Consider the following 14683-nt stretch of genomic DNA (forward strand, 5'->3'; position numbering starts at 1 on the left):
GAGGCAGATTTTTGTCTTTGCCTTTTTGCTTCAAGTCATCTGTTGGTGCGAGTCATTGCACTGGATGCATTTTCTGGGTGGCAGGGACCCCTTTGGAGCTCCAGGTCCATGCAAACCTGAGCTCCTTGCACCATGCAAAATGATGCTTATATGCTTCCTCACCACCTCTGTTGTCCCACCTGCCACTTAGGATAAGATGCAGTAGCTAGCGAGAAACAGTGACCAGGTGGAAGGAACAGTGGACTGGGATTTGGAAGGTGTAGCTCTATATTTCGTCTGGGTGCACTCCTGTAAGTCGCTTCAAGACCCTTTAAAAGTGGAGTGATTGCTTCCTCTCTGTTGGGAACTCACCTCGCTGCCATGAAGTTATCTGATGGAGGTGAGTTGTTCGAAAGCTGTGGAAGTCAGCGGGATACGCTGTCCCAAGCTTTTCCTTCATTGGTTAGGAAGAGGACAGAAAGAGGTGGTGTTTTTTAACAATCTCGTCTTTCTCCTTGGGTACAGCCTGTGTCAGGGGATTAAACTAGCACCTGAAGTTCAGAAGAGCACTGGGAGCCCTCCACACTGCTCTTACTCTGAACTTTTTGAGGTTCCCCTTATGCTAAGAGCTGCTCTAAAAGATCATTATTTAGGACTGAGCAGGTGACAGGTGAGTTTCTCAGTGCAGTTATGTTAGTTTTTCTTTGCAGTGACTAAATTACAGCGTGATTTCAGATCATTAGACTTTCTTCCCCCCTGGGTCCAATTCAGGAAATCACTTGGGCACCTATTTCACTGCGTGGTTTCAATGACACCATTCACCTACTTCATGTGCTTGGCTGAGCGAGTATGTCTCTGTGCAGCCTTTTTCTTTGGCTTTTCATGCTTGCAGCATATTATAAATCAACAACATGGGCTGGTACATCAGGGAGCATGTACTATACACGGCAGGCAGACTCACGGTGATTCCTATAAATAATAGAAATCCCAGACAGTTTTCATCGTGGTTTTATTTCTTCAAACACTTTTAAATAGATGCACATTAAACATTTAAAAACAATGACAAAAAGGAATGGTTTCCGTAGGTGCCCGCGGTATTTGCATATTGTAGTGTTCAAATGGACTTTGAAGATGCACATTTTGCTTTTGGCTTAAATTTGAATCAGGCTAGCTTTCTGGGAAAGAAGAACTCATGGGCAAAAATAGACCCACCTTTTCCAGAGACACAGCTATACAAGGCCAAGGGTTTTTTTTAAATCTCTAAATGCACCATTTTATCCCATCTCCTACCTCCACTTTCTCAATGCACAAACGTATCTGGTAGGCCTACAATAATTCTGAAAACAACATGTACTTTAGTAACTGAGGGTCACATCCATTTTTAAAGACTGCTCTTTAGCCTTACACTTTAAAAGAGCCAGCTCTTCTGGGATTATACAGCAGGTGGCAATATAAGACTATGATATGGCAAGAGTATATTTTAAGCAAGAGAGTTGTCTGTCTTTAATATTTCAGGGCTCGATTAAAACACATGCCTGCGCACACACAACTTCAAGAGACTCGGAGATTCATACCAGGAAAACACAAGGATTGCCAGAAAGCTTACAAACAACGCAGGTGATCCGTGTGAAATGAACACTTGTTGGTGCATAAATTATAAAGAAGGCATAAAACTCGGGCACTTCTTAGCTACACATGGGGAAAGTTTGCAGAGTTGCCTCATGTGAAGCCACAAAAGGAGAGGATCTGGTCTGTCTTTTAGGCAGCTCTGCAGTCCAACATCTTTCTGAAGCTTTTCCGAAAACTGTCATCCAGGAAAGCATACAGGAAAGGATTCAAGCAGGAGTTGGCATAGCTGAGGCTGGTGATGAAGTAGGAGATGCCAATCACGAGGGGGGTCTGTGGTAAGTCAGTGGTCAGAGCCACAATGGTGGCCAAGTGGAAGGGGGTCCAGCAGAAGAGACATACCGCCAGGACAATGAAGACCATAATAGTGACCTTCTTCTTGGCTTTGTCCAGGGCTTTGGCATTCGAGTTCAAGTGCATGTTCCTCAGTTTATACAGCATCATGGTGTAGAGAATGCAGATGGTGGAGACTGGGATGGCAAAGCCAAGGAGAAGGGTGTAGATCCGGCTGGCCTTGAACCAAAACCTTTCCGGCGTGGGGAAATTGAGACCGCAGCTCTTGATCTTCAAATCATCGATGTAGACATTGGCAAAGACGACGAACGGGAGAACGATGACCGTGACCAGAACCCAGATGCACAGGCTGACGATTCTGGCGGCTCGGTAGGTACGATGGGGCATCCTCTTGGATCGAACTGTGGCCAGGACCACAAGGTACCTATCGATGCTCATCACTGTTAGGAAATAGATGCTAGAGAAGATGTTGTAGTGGTCTATGGACAGGATGAGCTTGCAGAGGACTTCTCCAAAGGGCCAATAGTGCAGGAGGTGCTCTGCAATGTTAATGGGAAGCACCAGTGTGAACAAGTCATCCGCTATCGCTAAGTTCAGGATGAACATGTTGGTCACCGTCTTCATCTTAGGCGCTTTGAGGATCACATAGATGACGGCAGTGTTGCCGGTGAGCCCAACCGCACAGATCACAGAGTAAATCACCGGGAGGATCACGTAGAAGTCAGGGGACTGTTCGTGGAAGGTGAAGTTGGACCCGGTGCCATTGTCCGTGTAACAGCTGCTGCTTGTCCCATTGCACGTGACATTCACATCACCCATCATGGAGTTATTTCCCATGCTGGCTGCCTCTGCTCACCCACTCTTGGATTTCATTGCAGTCCTTCACAGCGTGACAAGGGCAGTTCTTCTGCTGCGGTGGCAAGGAGCTGACATGTCACCGATTTATTTTCAGACATCAAGTACCCCAGCAGGAATGGGATGTCCGGTTCCTCCTTATAAAAGGCGACTATTTTTTTTTTAATTCAGTAGAGAGCACACGGCCATAAAAAAAGTGTCTGCCAGGCAAAACACACTGTTCCTTTAACCAAAAAAGAGAGGGGAACGAGAAACAGTCTTCTCAGTCTGACAACACCAGCTCGAGCGGTAGCTTTTTCCTGTGGTTTAGCATAAATTGGCTGGCACAAAAATCCCCTCTGGGTTACAGGGAAGGAAAGAGCACAGGTCGAGGGAGCATGATGCCTGGCAAACTATTCACATCAAGCGGAGCGCTCTAGGAAGCCTCTGGGTTACTTACACAGCAGCCACTTGCTTTCCCACACCAGAAAGCAGAAGCACTGCTGCTCTCAGCAGTGCGTTTCTCCAAGTCTGGGGGCTTCCAGCATCTCTTCGCTGCAACGTAATTCAGGCAGCAAGGAGTTGGGTTTTCAATCTATGCCAGCCAAGATCCAGGCACTATCCACATCCCAGGCAACTCCTGCAGCCCTGCAAAAAGGAAAGGGGGGAGAGAGGGAAAGGGAGATGAAGGAGCATGTCTAAAAAGGAAAAGAATTCAAGTTCAGTTAAACTTCAAGCTCTGCCTATAGTGATCTGAGCAAGATAATCCCTAGGACAAGGGTTTTTACAGATTCACAGAAATTTAGGGCTGGAAGGGACCCTGTGAGAGCTTTGGGTCCAGCCCCCCTGCTCTGGGCAGGAAACAATGCTGGGGTCAAATAACCCCAGTTGAAATGCATGAGATCTCTTTCTCTCTCACATGCACATGCACATGCACATGCACATGCACATGCACATGGACACACAAGTCTGGTGATCCCAAAAGTTCATTGTTCCCACAGCCAAAGACATAGACACTTCTCTGCTGACATCTTTTCATCTTTTCTCCTTCCTCTGGTGCTCTCTGTTTGGTCCCAGACACTTTAAAAAATTCCTTCGCAGACAAACCAGTCTCCCAACATCAAAGCTTCACCAGCTAAGCCTCCAGCTTTGCAAAGAAAAGTGCCTTTTGCCCCCACCAGGACACCAAAGGACAGTCACAAAAGGTCAGCTCCAGCTGGAGTCCCTGTGTTTCAGATGTAGAGCCGCACGTTCCTCTTACCTGCATGTGCCGAGGGCTCTTGCTGTACTCTGCAATACCTGCTGTCTTATGCTGTAGAGTCTCTTTTCTCTCTCATCAGAATTGGAGGAGGGTCTCAGCTCTGCTGACGTTACCAGTGCTTGCAGCTACAACCTCATCCTGGAGGGGGGTGTGTGTGTGTGTGCCAATCTGACCAATTAACATTTTTCACACTGCGAATAAAATGATTATATCTGCACTGGGCTATTTAAATAGTAAATAGCCTTGATGCAGCAAACCAGCTGATAGAGCAAGGCGCTTCCTTTTAGCAACGAGGAGGCTGAAAACGGAGCAGGGTGCTTCCTTTTAGCAATGAAGAGGATGCACAAGCAGCACCCGTGGATGTCAAGCCCTGGCGGTCTGGATGTGGGAGATTTAAGGGAAGATGAGTGCAATTCTTTTGGAAGCAGCAGTGATCTGACCCCAGAAGGGTGCACCGCTGCAGGGGGGTCCTGAATGCTACAGACCTGGAAATGGGCAAACAAGGAAACAACTTTTTACCAGGTGCTCTGCTGGTGTAAAGCAACTTCAGAGGACCTCAGCTGACTTTCCAGCAGCTGAGGATCTGGCTATGACCTGGACACTCAGTCAAATGCTCCATCAGGGACAGCAAGATGAAGGAGCAGAGTTTGGCATCAACTGAACCTCAAATTAACAGTAGTTATTGACTTCACTTGGACATCCAGAGTAAGCAAACAGCACTGGGTTTTATTCTCCTTTAGCCAATGTTGTGCTGGTGTCACTCATACATGTCCATACAGTCATTTCTGATCTACGCTAATGTGCGTGGGACAGGTTTGTACTCCTTGCAAAACAAGACGATGCCCATTTTCCCCACCTCTTGCTTTGATGCTGCTGAGGATAAAAAAAACAACCTCACTCCCCCCATTGCAGCTGCTGTTTGATGCTCTGCAGCAAAGTGTCCATGAGAGCCAGAGAGCAGCAGCTCAGAGCTGCCTCTTCTTGCACAGGAGCTAACGGCACTGCCCAGTTTATTTAACTCAGCCTGGAATTGCACATGCATTTTGGAGAGCTATGGATGGTTATTACACTTACTTTCTCCCAGCCTGGCCACATTAGTGTGCTCCAGGAGCAGAGTGGGGATGGAGACACCCCACACTGGAACATTTCTTTGCAGGCCTGGAGATGACAGCTTAATGCTTAAGGGTCGTTAGCTTTGATACCAAGCATGCTTCATGTAGGGGTCCTGGGGGGACTGTTTTGTCTCCTATGGGCAGAAATGTCATGGAGAAGGGAATAAAGCATTTGGTGTGGGGGGAAAAGGAGAATCTAACTGATGCAGCCATCCAGACAGTGGCTGGGACTGAACTAAGCTAAACTGAAAGGTTCAGAGAAGAGCAGTGGGATGGTTACAGATACAGAACCAGAAAGCACTCCTCGTGGTGAGATGCTTGGACTCGGATCAGATTACCAAAGGAGACGCCGAGGGTGATTTTATCACAGCACCAGTGAGTGGCACAAATCCCATGCTAGAGGACTCTTTTCCTCAGCTGGCTAAGATGGAACAAGATCTGATGGCTGGAAGGGAAGCCAGGCACACCTAGATGACCTCTAAGGTCCACCAAAACCATTCTCCCCATGTTGCAGTGGGTTCTCCATTACTACCAATTTTTGGTTAAAATGCAAAACAGACACCAAGCACTTGTACGAAATAACATTGACATGCTACAGTGCTCTTCCCTGCCACGATAACCATCTTCAGCAATGGACCTTGTATTCAAGATAGAGTCATCCTAGGCCTAAGGTTCAAGAAACAGGTGTTTCAAAATGTTCAGTGATCATGCAGCCATTTCGAGAACAAAGGTTGAGATTGGACTAAGGCAAACAGCATTGCTAGGATAAGGCCAGTGTCAGAAGCATGGAGCAGGCAACCATTGACCCTCTGGATCATGGTGTACATATAAGAGGTCTAGGCAGCTGCCTGATGAATCTGCTTGTATGGAGACCTGTGACCATCACACCAAGACCTTCGATGCATCTGCCTAGACAGGTATGGAGGAGTGGAGGCTGCTCAACACCTACCATCTCCCTTTAAACCATGGAGACAGGATCCAAACACCAGACCGAGTCCAGCCATGCAGTGCCTCCATGGTTGTATCTTCTGCCAGAAAGCAATGGATAAGAACTGCTGCCGACTGCCTAAAGCCTCAGCGAGGGCACATTTCTGTCAAGGTGATGTCCCTTAGCTTTTCTCCAACCAAGGAGCACCACAAGGCAGTGGGGTGCCCTATACTCACCTTACACTGGAGGTTGTAAAATCATGGTACTTTATCGGCCCTACCCCGCCACGAGTAGCTCCACCACATTGCCCCCCACATTGCCACCAGGCCCTCCCGTCAGATGCAGTTGACAGTCATACCCAGGACCACGAGCAGGCTGCTATGCTGTTCCCTGTGTCAAATTGGACATGTGTCCATAGGACTTGCATGACTCGCTCTCCCCGTCCAGCCCCAGAAGGTCAATTAGTGCACTTGGCATTAGTGCTCTGCTCCAGTTCAATTAACATTAACATTGCAGAGCACCTCCTGCACTATTGGCCCTTAGGAGAAGTCCTCTGCAAGCTCATCCTGCCCATAGACTGCTACAACATCTTCTCTTGTATCTATTTCCTAACAGTGATGAGCATCGATAGGTACCTTGTGGTCCTGGCCACAGTTCGATTCAAGAGGATGCCCCATCGTACCTACCGAGCCATCCGTTTTGATTATGGACTAGGTGCAAACGTGACAGCTTTGCGTGGTGCCTCGAAATGCTAGCACTGTCTCCAGCGTTGCAGTTTGCTCACATCGTTGCCTGCTCTTCCGGCACATCCTGTCTGTCAGTGCAGGAGGAAGGGAGGCCAATTAGCTCTTTCTGAATTTTAGGGAAGAGGAGGGGTATCAGCCTTGGGCAGCTTGAAGGTAGGAGGTTGCAATGCTGTCTGAGCTGCCCATGGGCCCTCTGTCTTGTGAAGCCGATGTGTTCTTCACGGGGGCAAGGAGCCTGTTCGATGGGAAGCTGAAATTGTATAAACCTCAAGTGTTTTATCAAGTAAGACACATTTGACATACCAGAGCTGGTTACTTCTTCTCCTTCGCTGAGCTCCTGAAAAGAGAGGCTAGCAGCACAGAGAAAACTCTATTGGGCATGCCATCTGCATTTCTCTCATTCCCTCCCTTATCACTGAAGACCTCAGCATTAAACCCAGGCCCCTCTTTTTAACAGTGCATCTGATCTGGAGTGGCTTAAGAGCCACCATTTGCCCAAGGGCTATATTTTGTCTTGGAGCTGGACGTCAAGCAGACATTGACTTACAAAGTGGTTGCAATGCATACCCCAGCAGCTAATTCCTATTGTGCTGTCTGATCCAGTACGGTTTCATGAATATTTATGAAGGGAAACCATCTGGTTTGCCAATGGCTTAATAGGTTTGGGTATCATGCGCTTCTTGGGTGGGAGAGAGACAGTGTTTAATTAAAGTGAGCCTGTTTGAAACAAAAGGGTGGCTGAGAAAGAAGCTTCTCTGCCCAACCTGGGGAATACCATGTTTTCCCAGGAAAAATATTTTATGGCTGCCAAGATAAAGCTTAAACAAAGCATCTGAACTCCTTTCCATGCTTGCAGTGGCGGTGCCCTTATCCCCCCTGCTTTACCTGAGGCAAGATAGGGGGATTGGACCAAGTATTATGCTAGGTAGATGCATGAGAGGGTGGGTTGATGAAATTTTAAGACTAGGCAAGCACTTGTGTAGGGTGGTTGAGACAGGGATGCCTTTGTAGGGGGACGGAGGTTCAGACTTGATGCCTGCCTCAGTTTCCTTCCAGCCCTACTTTTTTTGGATTCAATGATTCTAAAATGCATGTGAGGCTGGGTTTCTACAACAGTGAACCTTGTGCATGTGTGTCTGAATTGACACGTGCAATTGTATCATGATGTATTGTGCACCTATTTAGCCCTATTTTCAATGAGCAGATGGGAAATGGCCTGATCCAAAGCCCAGGGAAGTCCTGGGAAGGGTCCGAATTGACATGTGCAATTGTATCATGATGTATCGTGCACCTATTTAGCCCTATTTTCAATAAGCATATGGGATACAGCCTGATCCAAAGCCCAGGGAAGTCCTGGGAAGGGTCTGAATTGACATGTGCAATTGTATCACGATGTATTATGCACCTATTCACCCAATTTTCAATAAGCATATGAGAAACAGCCTGAACCAAAGCCCAGGGAGGTCCCTGGGAGGCCCCAGACAGCTTTGGTGACTAGGCGCAAAGAAGCCAACTTGCCAACTGTGTATATGAGCAGAGCAGGATCTGAGAGAAAGTCGGATTTACAGATGTCTGGGGAAGGTGGCCTGGCTGTTTCCATCATGTGGCACTTCTGTGTCTGCTGTGTTCAATATAAAGCTTGGGAGTTGCCATTGCTGAAATCCAGGCACCTATCTGCAGGCCCTGCTGCAAAGCACTTAGACAGTGTTTGCCTCTAGACTATTCAGACCCATTCCTTTGAGCGCTGCTCTGCTCCCATCGTGACGGCAAGCAAAACAAAGTTTTGATGCAAGCTTTTATCCCTGGAAAATCCTAGGGCACAGCCTGCGTGCGCTTCCTGGAACTACATTAATGCTGGGAGGCTTTATTCAGCTCAGTAAACACAAACAACAGTCGGCTGTTCAGGGAAGGGGAAATGAAGTGTAATAGCACATCCACTGCATTTTATCAGTGGCATAAACCTGGCGTGTGTCACAGACTCCAAACAAAAGCCATCTCTCACTCCTGTGCGGGCAGGCAGCTTCAAAGAGCGATGGTGGAGTGGGACTTCAGGATCATTAGATGCTGAAAGAGATGGGAAGGCTCAAAATGCAGTGAGATCGTGCAATCCCCCCTCCAATTACCGTGCAATCTGGCTTGGGTTCAAGCACTGCCAGAGCTGAGGCAGGGGGATGGAAGAGCAGTGGCAGGAGTTGCCTTTCGCCAGCTCCGGTTCGGAGAGCAGCGCGAACTGCCCGCCACGCGCATTGCAGCTTCATTTCCAAACTCAAATTGCAGTACAACCACAGCTAGGGCTTGGAAATTTTCCTAGGCAGCCTAAGCCTAGATTTCACCATGGGGAGCCATGCTGTACATGGTGTCGGTTGCTAACACAGAGCCACGGCTGTGAAGTTTAGGTTTATTCCACGCCAAAATTAGGAGTGATGTCTGCATCCAATGTCTTGCCCCTTTTTTGGTGCCTCATAATTGATGGGAAAGGAGCTGGGTTTCATTAGAGCATTTGGATGACAGTGCATCGCAGTGTTATGTGTAGGACGGGCTCGCAAGCATCTACGAGAGATTTCTGAAGAATCCTTTTGTCGCTGTGAGGAAGGCTCGGGTTGTATAGCTCATTTTGATCACCCCCATCAGTGTTCGCTTGTGTGCCATCATTAGGAATGAACTGATTAACGGGGCCTATTTGCTTCTGATGCATCCTGACCGGTGTATTGGAGAAAGCCCAATGTCCAGCTCCAACCTGGGAGCTGTGATCCAAGGGGTCACTATGCCATCGGCTTCCTTGAGCCACTAGCTCATGAAATCACCCGTTCAGGTCATTCCTTTCTCCTGGTTGATTGTCTCTTTTCCTCCCCACCCCCTCTCCCCAGGTATCCTTATTATTTCTCCTGTTTTCATTCCCATTTTCCTTGCTCAAGATGAGAAGGGGATGTCATGAGACGAGGGTTGTTCAATGGGTTGAAGGCAGCTTACGCCATGTGCCAAGCATGCGGTTCTTTCAAGCCGGTGAGATGAATGGCTCCATCCTACAGAATGATTTCTTGTGATCAGACATCAAGGGTTCATTTGGTAACAAAAGAGCTGAAGTCTGGCTCGAGAGAAGTAAGCTCAGGTGGTGGCTCGCAGAGCTACCAGTACAACTGGTACTAATTGGCCGTCTCACCAGCAGGCTTAGAAGAGAAGCGGAGGCCACAAAGACTGAACTGCCCCTCTCACCTCTAACAAGGTCTGCCAGGCCGTGGGTGGGACATATGACACGATGGGTTAGGAAACTCGCTGTCTCTGCTCACTAACTTGTGCCTGTCCTGCGACTACAGAGACATGCCGGCATCCCACCTCTTGCTAGCACGGGAAAGCAAAATAACCAATGTCCCCAGCGTGGTTCTGGACGGGTGTGATGCATCTCGGTGCTCATCATCTCCTATCAGCACGTGGTGACCAAATGTCACTTTGAACCGGTGGCATAATATGTCAAGCTGCTATTTTGTCATCTCCTTGTATTGAATGCATATTGTATGTAGCATAGGTTGCTAATGCAGACTATCTGTGGATAATGTAGTTGCTCACTGTGCACTGAACCTGCTCACTACACAGTTACCACGTGTCCTAGCATCCCCTGCCTTTTGCAGGGGGATTCATTCCCTGTAGAGAATACCCACAAGAGGGGAGAGAGGATCACCACTAATATATCATTGAATTACTTTATATATAATGTATTTACTAATTATATTATTAGTTTATATTTATATAAATATTTATAATTATAATTATATAACATTTATTTATATAACTTTTATTTTATAATGTATATAACTTATAATTCAAATAAACCACTGAGTGCGGACAGACGGACAATTTACATCTCTTTAAAATGTATGTGTTGGTGGAGCGGGAGACATAGGGTTTATGCGTGTGCATCAGCTGATCTCCTTGACTTTTTCATCTCTTCACTCCCACCCCACAACAGATGAAGTGCAACCAGATTTACAGGTGGTAAAATATTGCAGTCCACCTTCCAATTACCTTGCAATCCGGCTCCATCCCACAGAATGACTTCTTGTGCTCGGACAGGAGAAAGGATTGACCTGAACAAGTGATTTCATGAGCTAGTGACTAAAAGAAGCTCATGGCATGATGCCCCCTTGGACCAAAGCTCCCAGGTCTGAGCTGGACATTGGGCTTTCTCCAGTTCACCAGTCGTGATGCATCAGGAGTGAATAGGCCCCGTCCATCAGTTCATTCCTAATGACGGCAGACATGCAACCACAGAAGGGGGTACAAAATTTTATATATATATATATATATATATATATATATATATATACACACACACATACACACACACACACACATATATATATGTGTGTGTGTGTGTGTATATATATATATATATATATATATATATACATACATACATACATATATATATATATATATATATATATATATATATAAAAGATCTGAGCCTTCCTCCCAGCAACAAAAGGATTCTTTGGAAATCTAGCGTAGGTGCTTGTAATTGGAAACTGGATTGCAAATACTAGGCAGACAGCACATTTACAGAGGATTCAGCTGAACTAAAATAAGTCCCCCTCGCTCCCTCTTTTCACTCCATATAAGTGTTTCATCTGCCCATATCTCTTGAGAAAATGAATGCAGAAGTAGCTGTGTTTCACTGGAAGCACCAACAACTCTTCCCCAGAGCCCCAGGAGGTCACTAGGGGGGAAAGATTGAACCCCCTGGTGACACTCCTTCCTCTCAAAGCAATAAGGTGTCTTCTGGTGTCTCAGAGGGGGTCACGGGTGCTGTGTTCATTAACAGCATTACCAACAATTGAGCTTCCTAAAGACAGATTTCTAAAGGGGAAGAATGTTATTATTCAGGCCATAAGTCTTGGCTCGGTAGGGCTTTTTCTCCCCCATTTGGCAGCTTTTCTTTCTCTCTTTATTTTCTGCCTCACTTCAAGAACTAATGAGATGTCAAGAGGAGTCATTACAGGCTGCTAGAAGAGAGGTGGCCTCCTGTCTCTGTGTAAGGAGTCACTGTTATCCGATCGGTTTTGCCTTGCTCTGGGTTGGAGAGGTGAGCAGGCTATTTTCACCTGCCAGCCTCAGCAAACACCATTTCATTCTCCTTCTGGTATGTGCCATGCATTTCCATAGCAGACTCTTATTCCCTGTTTCTGAGCAAAAGTGAAGTTTCTTACAACTAGGAATGATCTCCCCCCACCCCCCTCACTTAATTCTGCCTTTCAAGAACAAGGCGCACATTATAGCCCATGGCACGCTGTATGCCAGAAATACAGGGTCTTCATAAAGTCCCTGTGCACTTTTAAACTTGAATAACTTAGGCTGTAGGTATGATAGAAACAATCTGTCAACAGCATTTAAAAGCACATGTATTAACGTTTTAGTACAAGTAGAGTACACAATGCTAGACTTCATAAGTACTAATGAATTTATTCTTAAATAAGATGGAGCTCCACGCCACTACAACAGTCCCTAAATGCCATTTTCCCAGAGAAGTGGATAGGCAGAGGTGGACCGATTGCTTGGCCACCTCATTCACCTGCCCTGTCGCTGTTGGACTTCTTTTTATGGGGACATGTTAAAAGTGTCATTTACTTGTCAAAACCATGTTTTTTGGGGGAACTTAGGGCTAGGACCACCCATGCAGTTGGTGCAGTAACTCAAGAGCAACTGGGAAAAGTTTTCAAGGAGTTGGACGATCGGATTAAGCACTGTATCACGATGGATGGTGGTTATGTTGAAGTCTAGCATTGTGTACTCTAATTGTCCTAAAACTTCAATAAATTTGCCTTTAAATGCCATTCACAGATTGTTTCTATCATACCTACAACCTAAGTTATTCAAGTTTAAAAGTGCACAAGGACTTCATGAGGGCCCTGTACTGTATTCCACAAAAAAGCAGGGTTAAGCTCTTCATTCTAGGTTTCTGACCTGCTTCCTGGGCCACAGACAGAGACTTTCCTCTTCCACAAGATTTCCTCTGGGCTTTTTTCCCCTGCTGCCCACCTTTGAGAGTCCTTCCCCCACCTTAGCCCCAGGAAATCTCCAAGCAGCCCCCGCAAATGAGCCTATGCCACTGCCCCGTACATGAGCCTGATGTTCCAGTGGCAATTAAAAGGGAAGACTTGTAACGAGCTCCTGTTTTGCAAAGCTGCCATGTCGGCACAAACAACTCGAGGGTAATTAGCGGGTGAGGCAACCCTAATTTATTTGGCTCTTACTGACGACAAGATGCCACGCTCGTTGCAAGGACACGCACGCACACGCACTCAGCCCGCTCTCCTCGTTGAAACAGGATGTTCTCCAAGGATTATTCTGCAGTCGCAGGCTATTAGGGTAATCTATTTGTGCGAGATGCGAAAGGCATTGGAACATGCGCTGGTTAATTTGCAGAACTGACTGCATCCATTGACCGGAAAGCGTCGCCTCTTGACAAATGAAACAAGTGAGGCAGGTCAAGCTCTTTGTTAGGAGGGAAGAAGTGTTCGTTCCTGAGGTGACCCAGTGCATCAGATCCTGCCATTGCCAATAGTTCAAGACAGGTTGGTCTAAAGTTTTGCACCATCCTTTTCAAATGATTGCTTCTCTGCATCATTCGGTCTCCTTGCTTCATGCCGTGCAATGGGTGACTCGGGCAGGCTGGGTCGGGGTTCAGTGCCTACTTATGAGCTAGGGTTTGGGAGGAGTTTTTGCTTCAGCTGCAGTGATAGTGAGATACGGAGGATGGGTGAGCCTGCAGTGATTGCTCTGAGACATGGGGGAGCAAGGTGCCCTGCCAAAGCCTTTTGGGTGACCTGCGGGGAATTGCTCTGCCTCCGTTAGCTCCCATTCCCTATTTGCAACATGAGGCCAAATGAAAGGGATGTTTGAGAGGTGCACTAACCGGCGAGGTGCGTGGGATGTACCACAATGACAGCCTTACAGCTAGTGAAGCCTTGTGTTTATAGGGCCTGAATTAATCTCCCTTGAGGATGCTGCCTTGAGGTGTGCGGGGGAGCTTGGGTGCTTCAGCCATCCTTGTGCTCTGTGAATATGCCCACAGTGTCCCCCTTCTCCTCCCAGTCCCAGGAGGGGTCTCTAATCCCACTGACCCAAGGAGATGCCCGGGGGCAGGAGAGGACAGCCTGTTTTTTTCCGAAGGATCACGTAGGTTTTGCTCTTCTAAGGACCTCCTGGAAACAAGGAGCATTCCCAGGATGTGGTGCCTCCCCAGACTTTCTGTAGCAGCTTATGTCCCTGCACCAGATCATGGCTTTGGGGCAGCAGAGGATTTTGTCCCCATGCTTACTCCTGACACTGATGAACTGGGTGAGAAAAGGGCTTCCACACGGACCCGTTGCCTGTAGCTGATCCAGCAACCATGACCCTATCGATCGCCCTATGTTTAAATCACACGAAGTGGAGGAGACCTGGCACCAAAGGCTCTTTAGAGAAAAACAAACAGTCATGGATCTTATTCACTTATGTGTGGCAGGCAACCGATTCATCAATAGCTGGCCCTGGCCCACCTGCTGAGATGAAGCAATTAAAAGAAATACTGTGTGCATCGTTTTGCTCAGACCAGACAGTGCTTGAGAATAAATGGAAGCGGAGAGAGGTGTCTGGCTGGCTTGTTATTTTTATATAAGCAAGGTATGAGGCGTCGGAGACCTAACTCATCCCCATTAGGAAGGAGTAGCATCTTCTAGGCTAACCCTTTAAGAAACCTCAGGGTCTTCTTAATATCTCCCCGGAGCAATCTGTTTGCTCCCACTCCTTCCCTGCAAGATAGCACGATGTCTCCAAGAACTGGCATGGCTGGCTGGCAGCGGGTATTGCAAAGCAGCAGCAAATTGAGCTCACTTTTCCACTCTTTGGTCCTTCTCACAATAGAAAT

General features: G+C 47.1%; 1 protein-coding gene across 2 annotated transcripts; it reads right to left on the reverse strand.

Annotated features, from left to right (window-relative positions):
• Positions 1-971: 971 nt before the first annotated feature.
• On the reverse strand, positions 972-4082 carry NPBWR2 (neuropeptides B and W receptor 2). Of its 2 annotated transcripts, none has more exons than XM_019495190.2 (2): positions 3995-4082; positions 972-3381 (listed from the first exon to the last, which is right to left on the reverse strand). In XM_019495190.2, exon 2 carries the CDS (start codon positions 2734-2736, stop codon positions 1738-1740), a length of 999 nt encoding a protein of 332 aa, XP_019350735.1. In that variant the 5' UTR covers positions 2737-3381; positions 3995-4082; the 3' UTR covers positions 972-1737. The 2 variants fall into 2 exon arrangements, with proteins under 2 accessions (XP_019350735.1, XP_019350734.1); XM_019495189.2 differs by having other exon boundaries at positions 972-3431; positions 3995-4073.
• Positions 4083-14683: the final 10601 nt, after the last annotated feature.

This window comes from Alligator mississippiensis, chromosome 9 (genome assembly GCF_030867095.1).
Source record: "Alligator mississippiensis isolate rAllMis1 chromosome 9, rAllMis1, whole genome shotgun sequence".
NCBI classification, from domain to species: domain Eukaryota; kingdom Metazoa; phylum Chordata; order Crocodylia; family Alligatoridae; genus Alligator; species Alligator mississippiensis.

Coding starts and splice junctions, on each gene's coding strand:
- NPBWR2 (XM_019495190.2), bottom strand. CDS start 2,736: ATGGGAAATAACTCCATGATGGGTGATGTGAATGTCACGTGCAATGGG.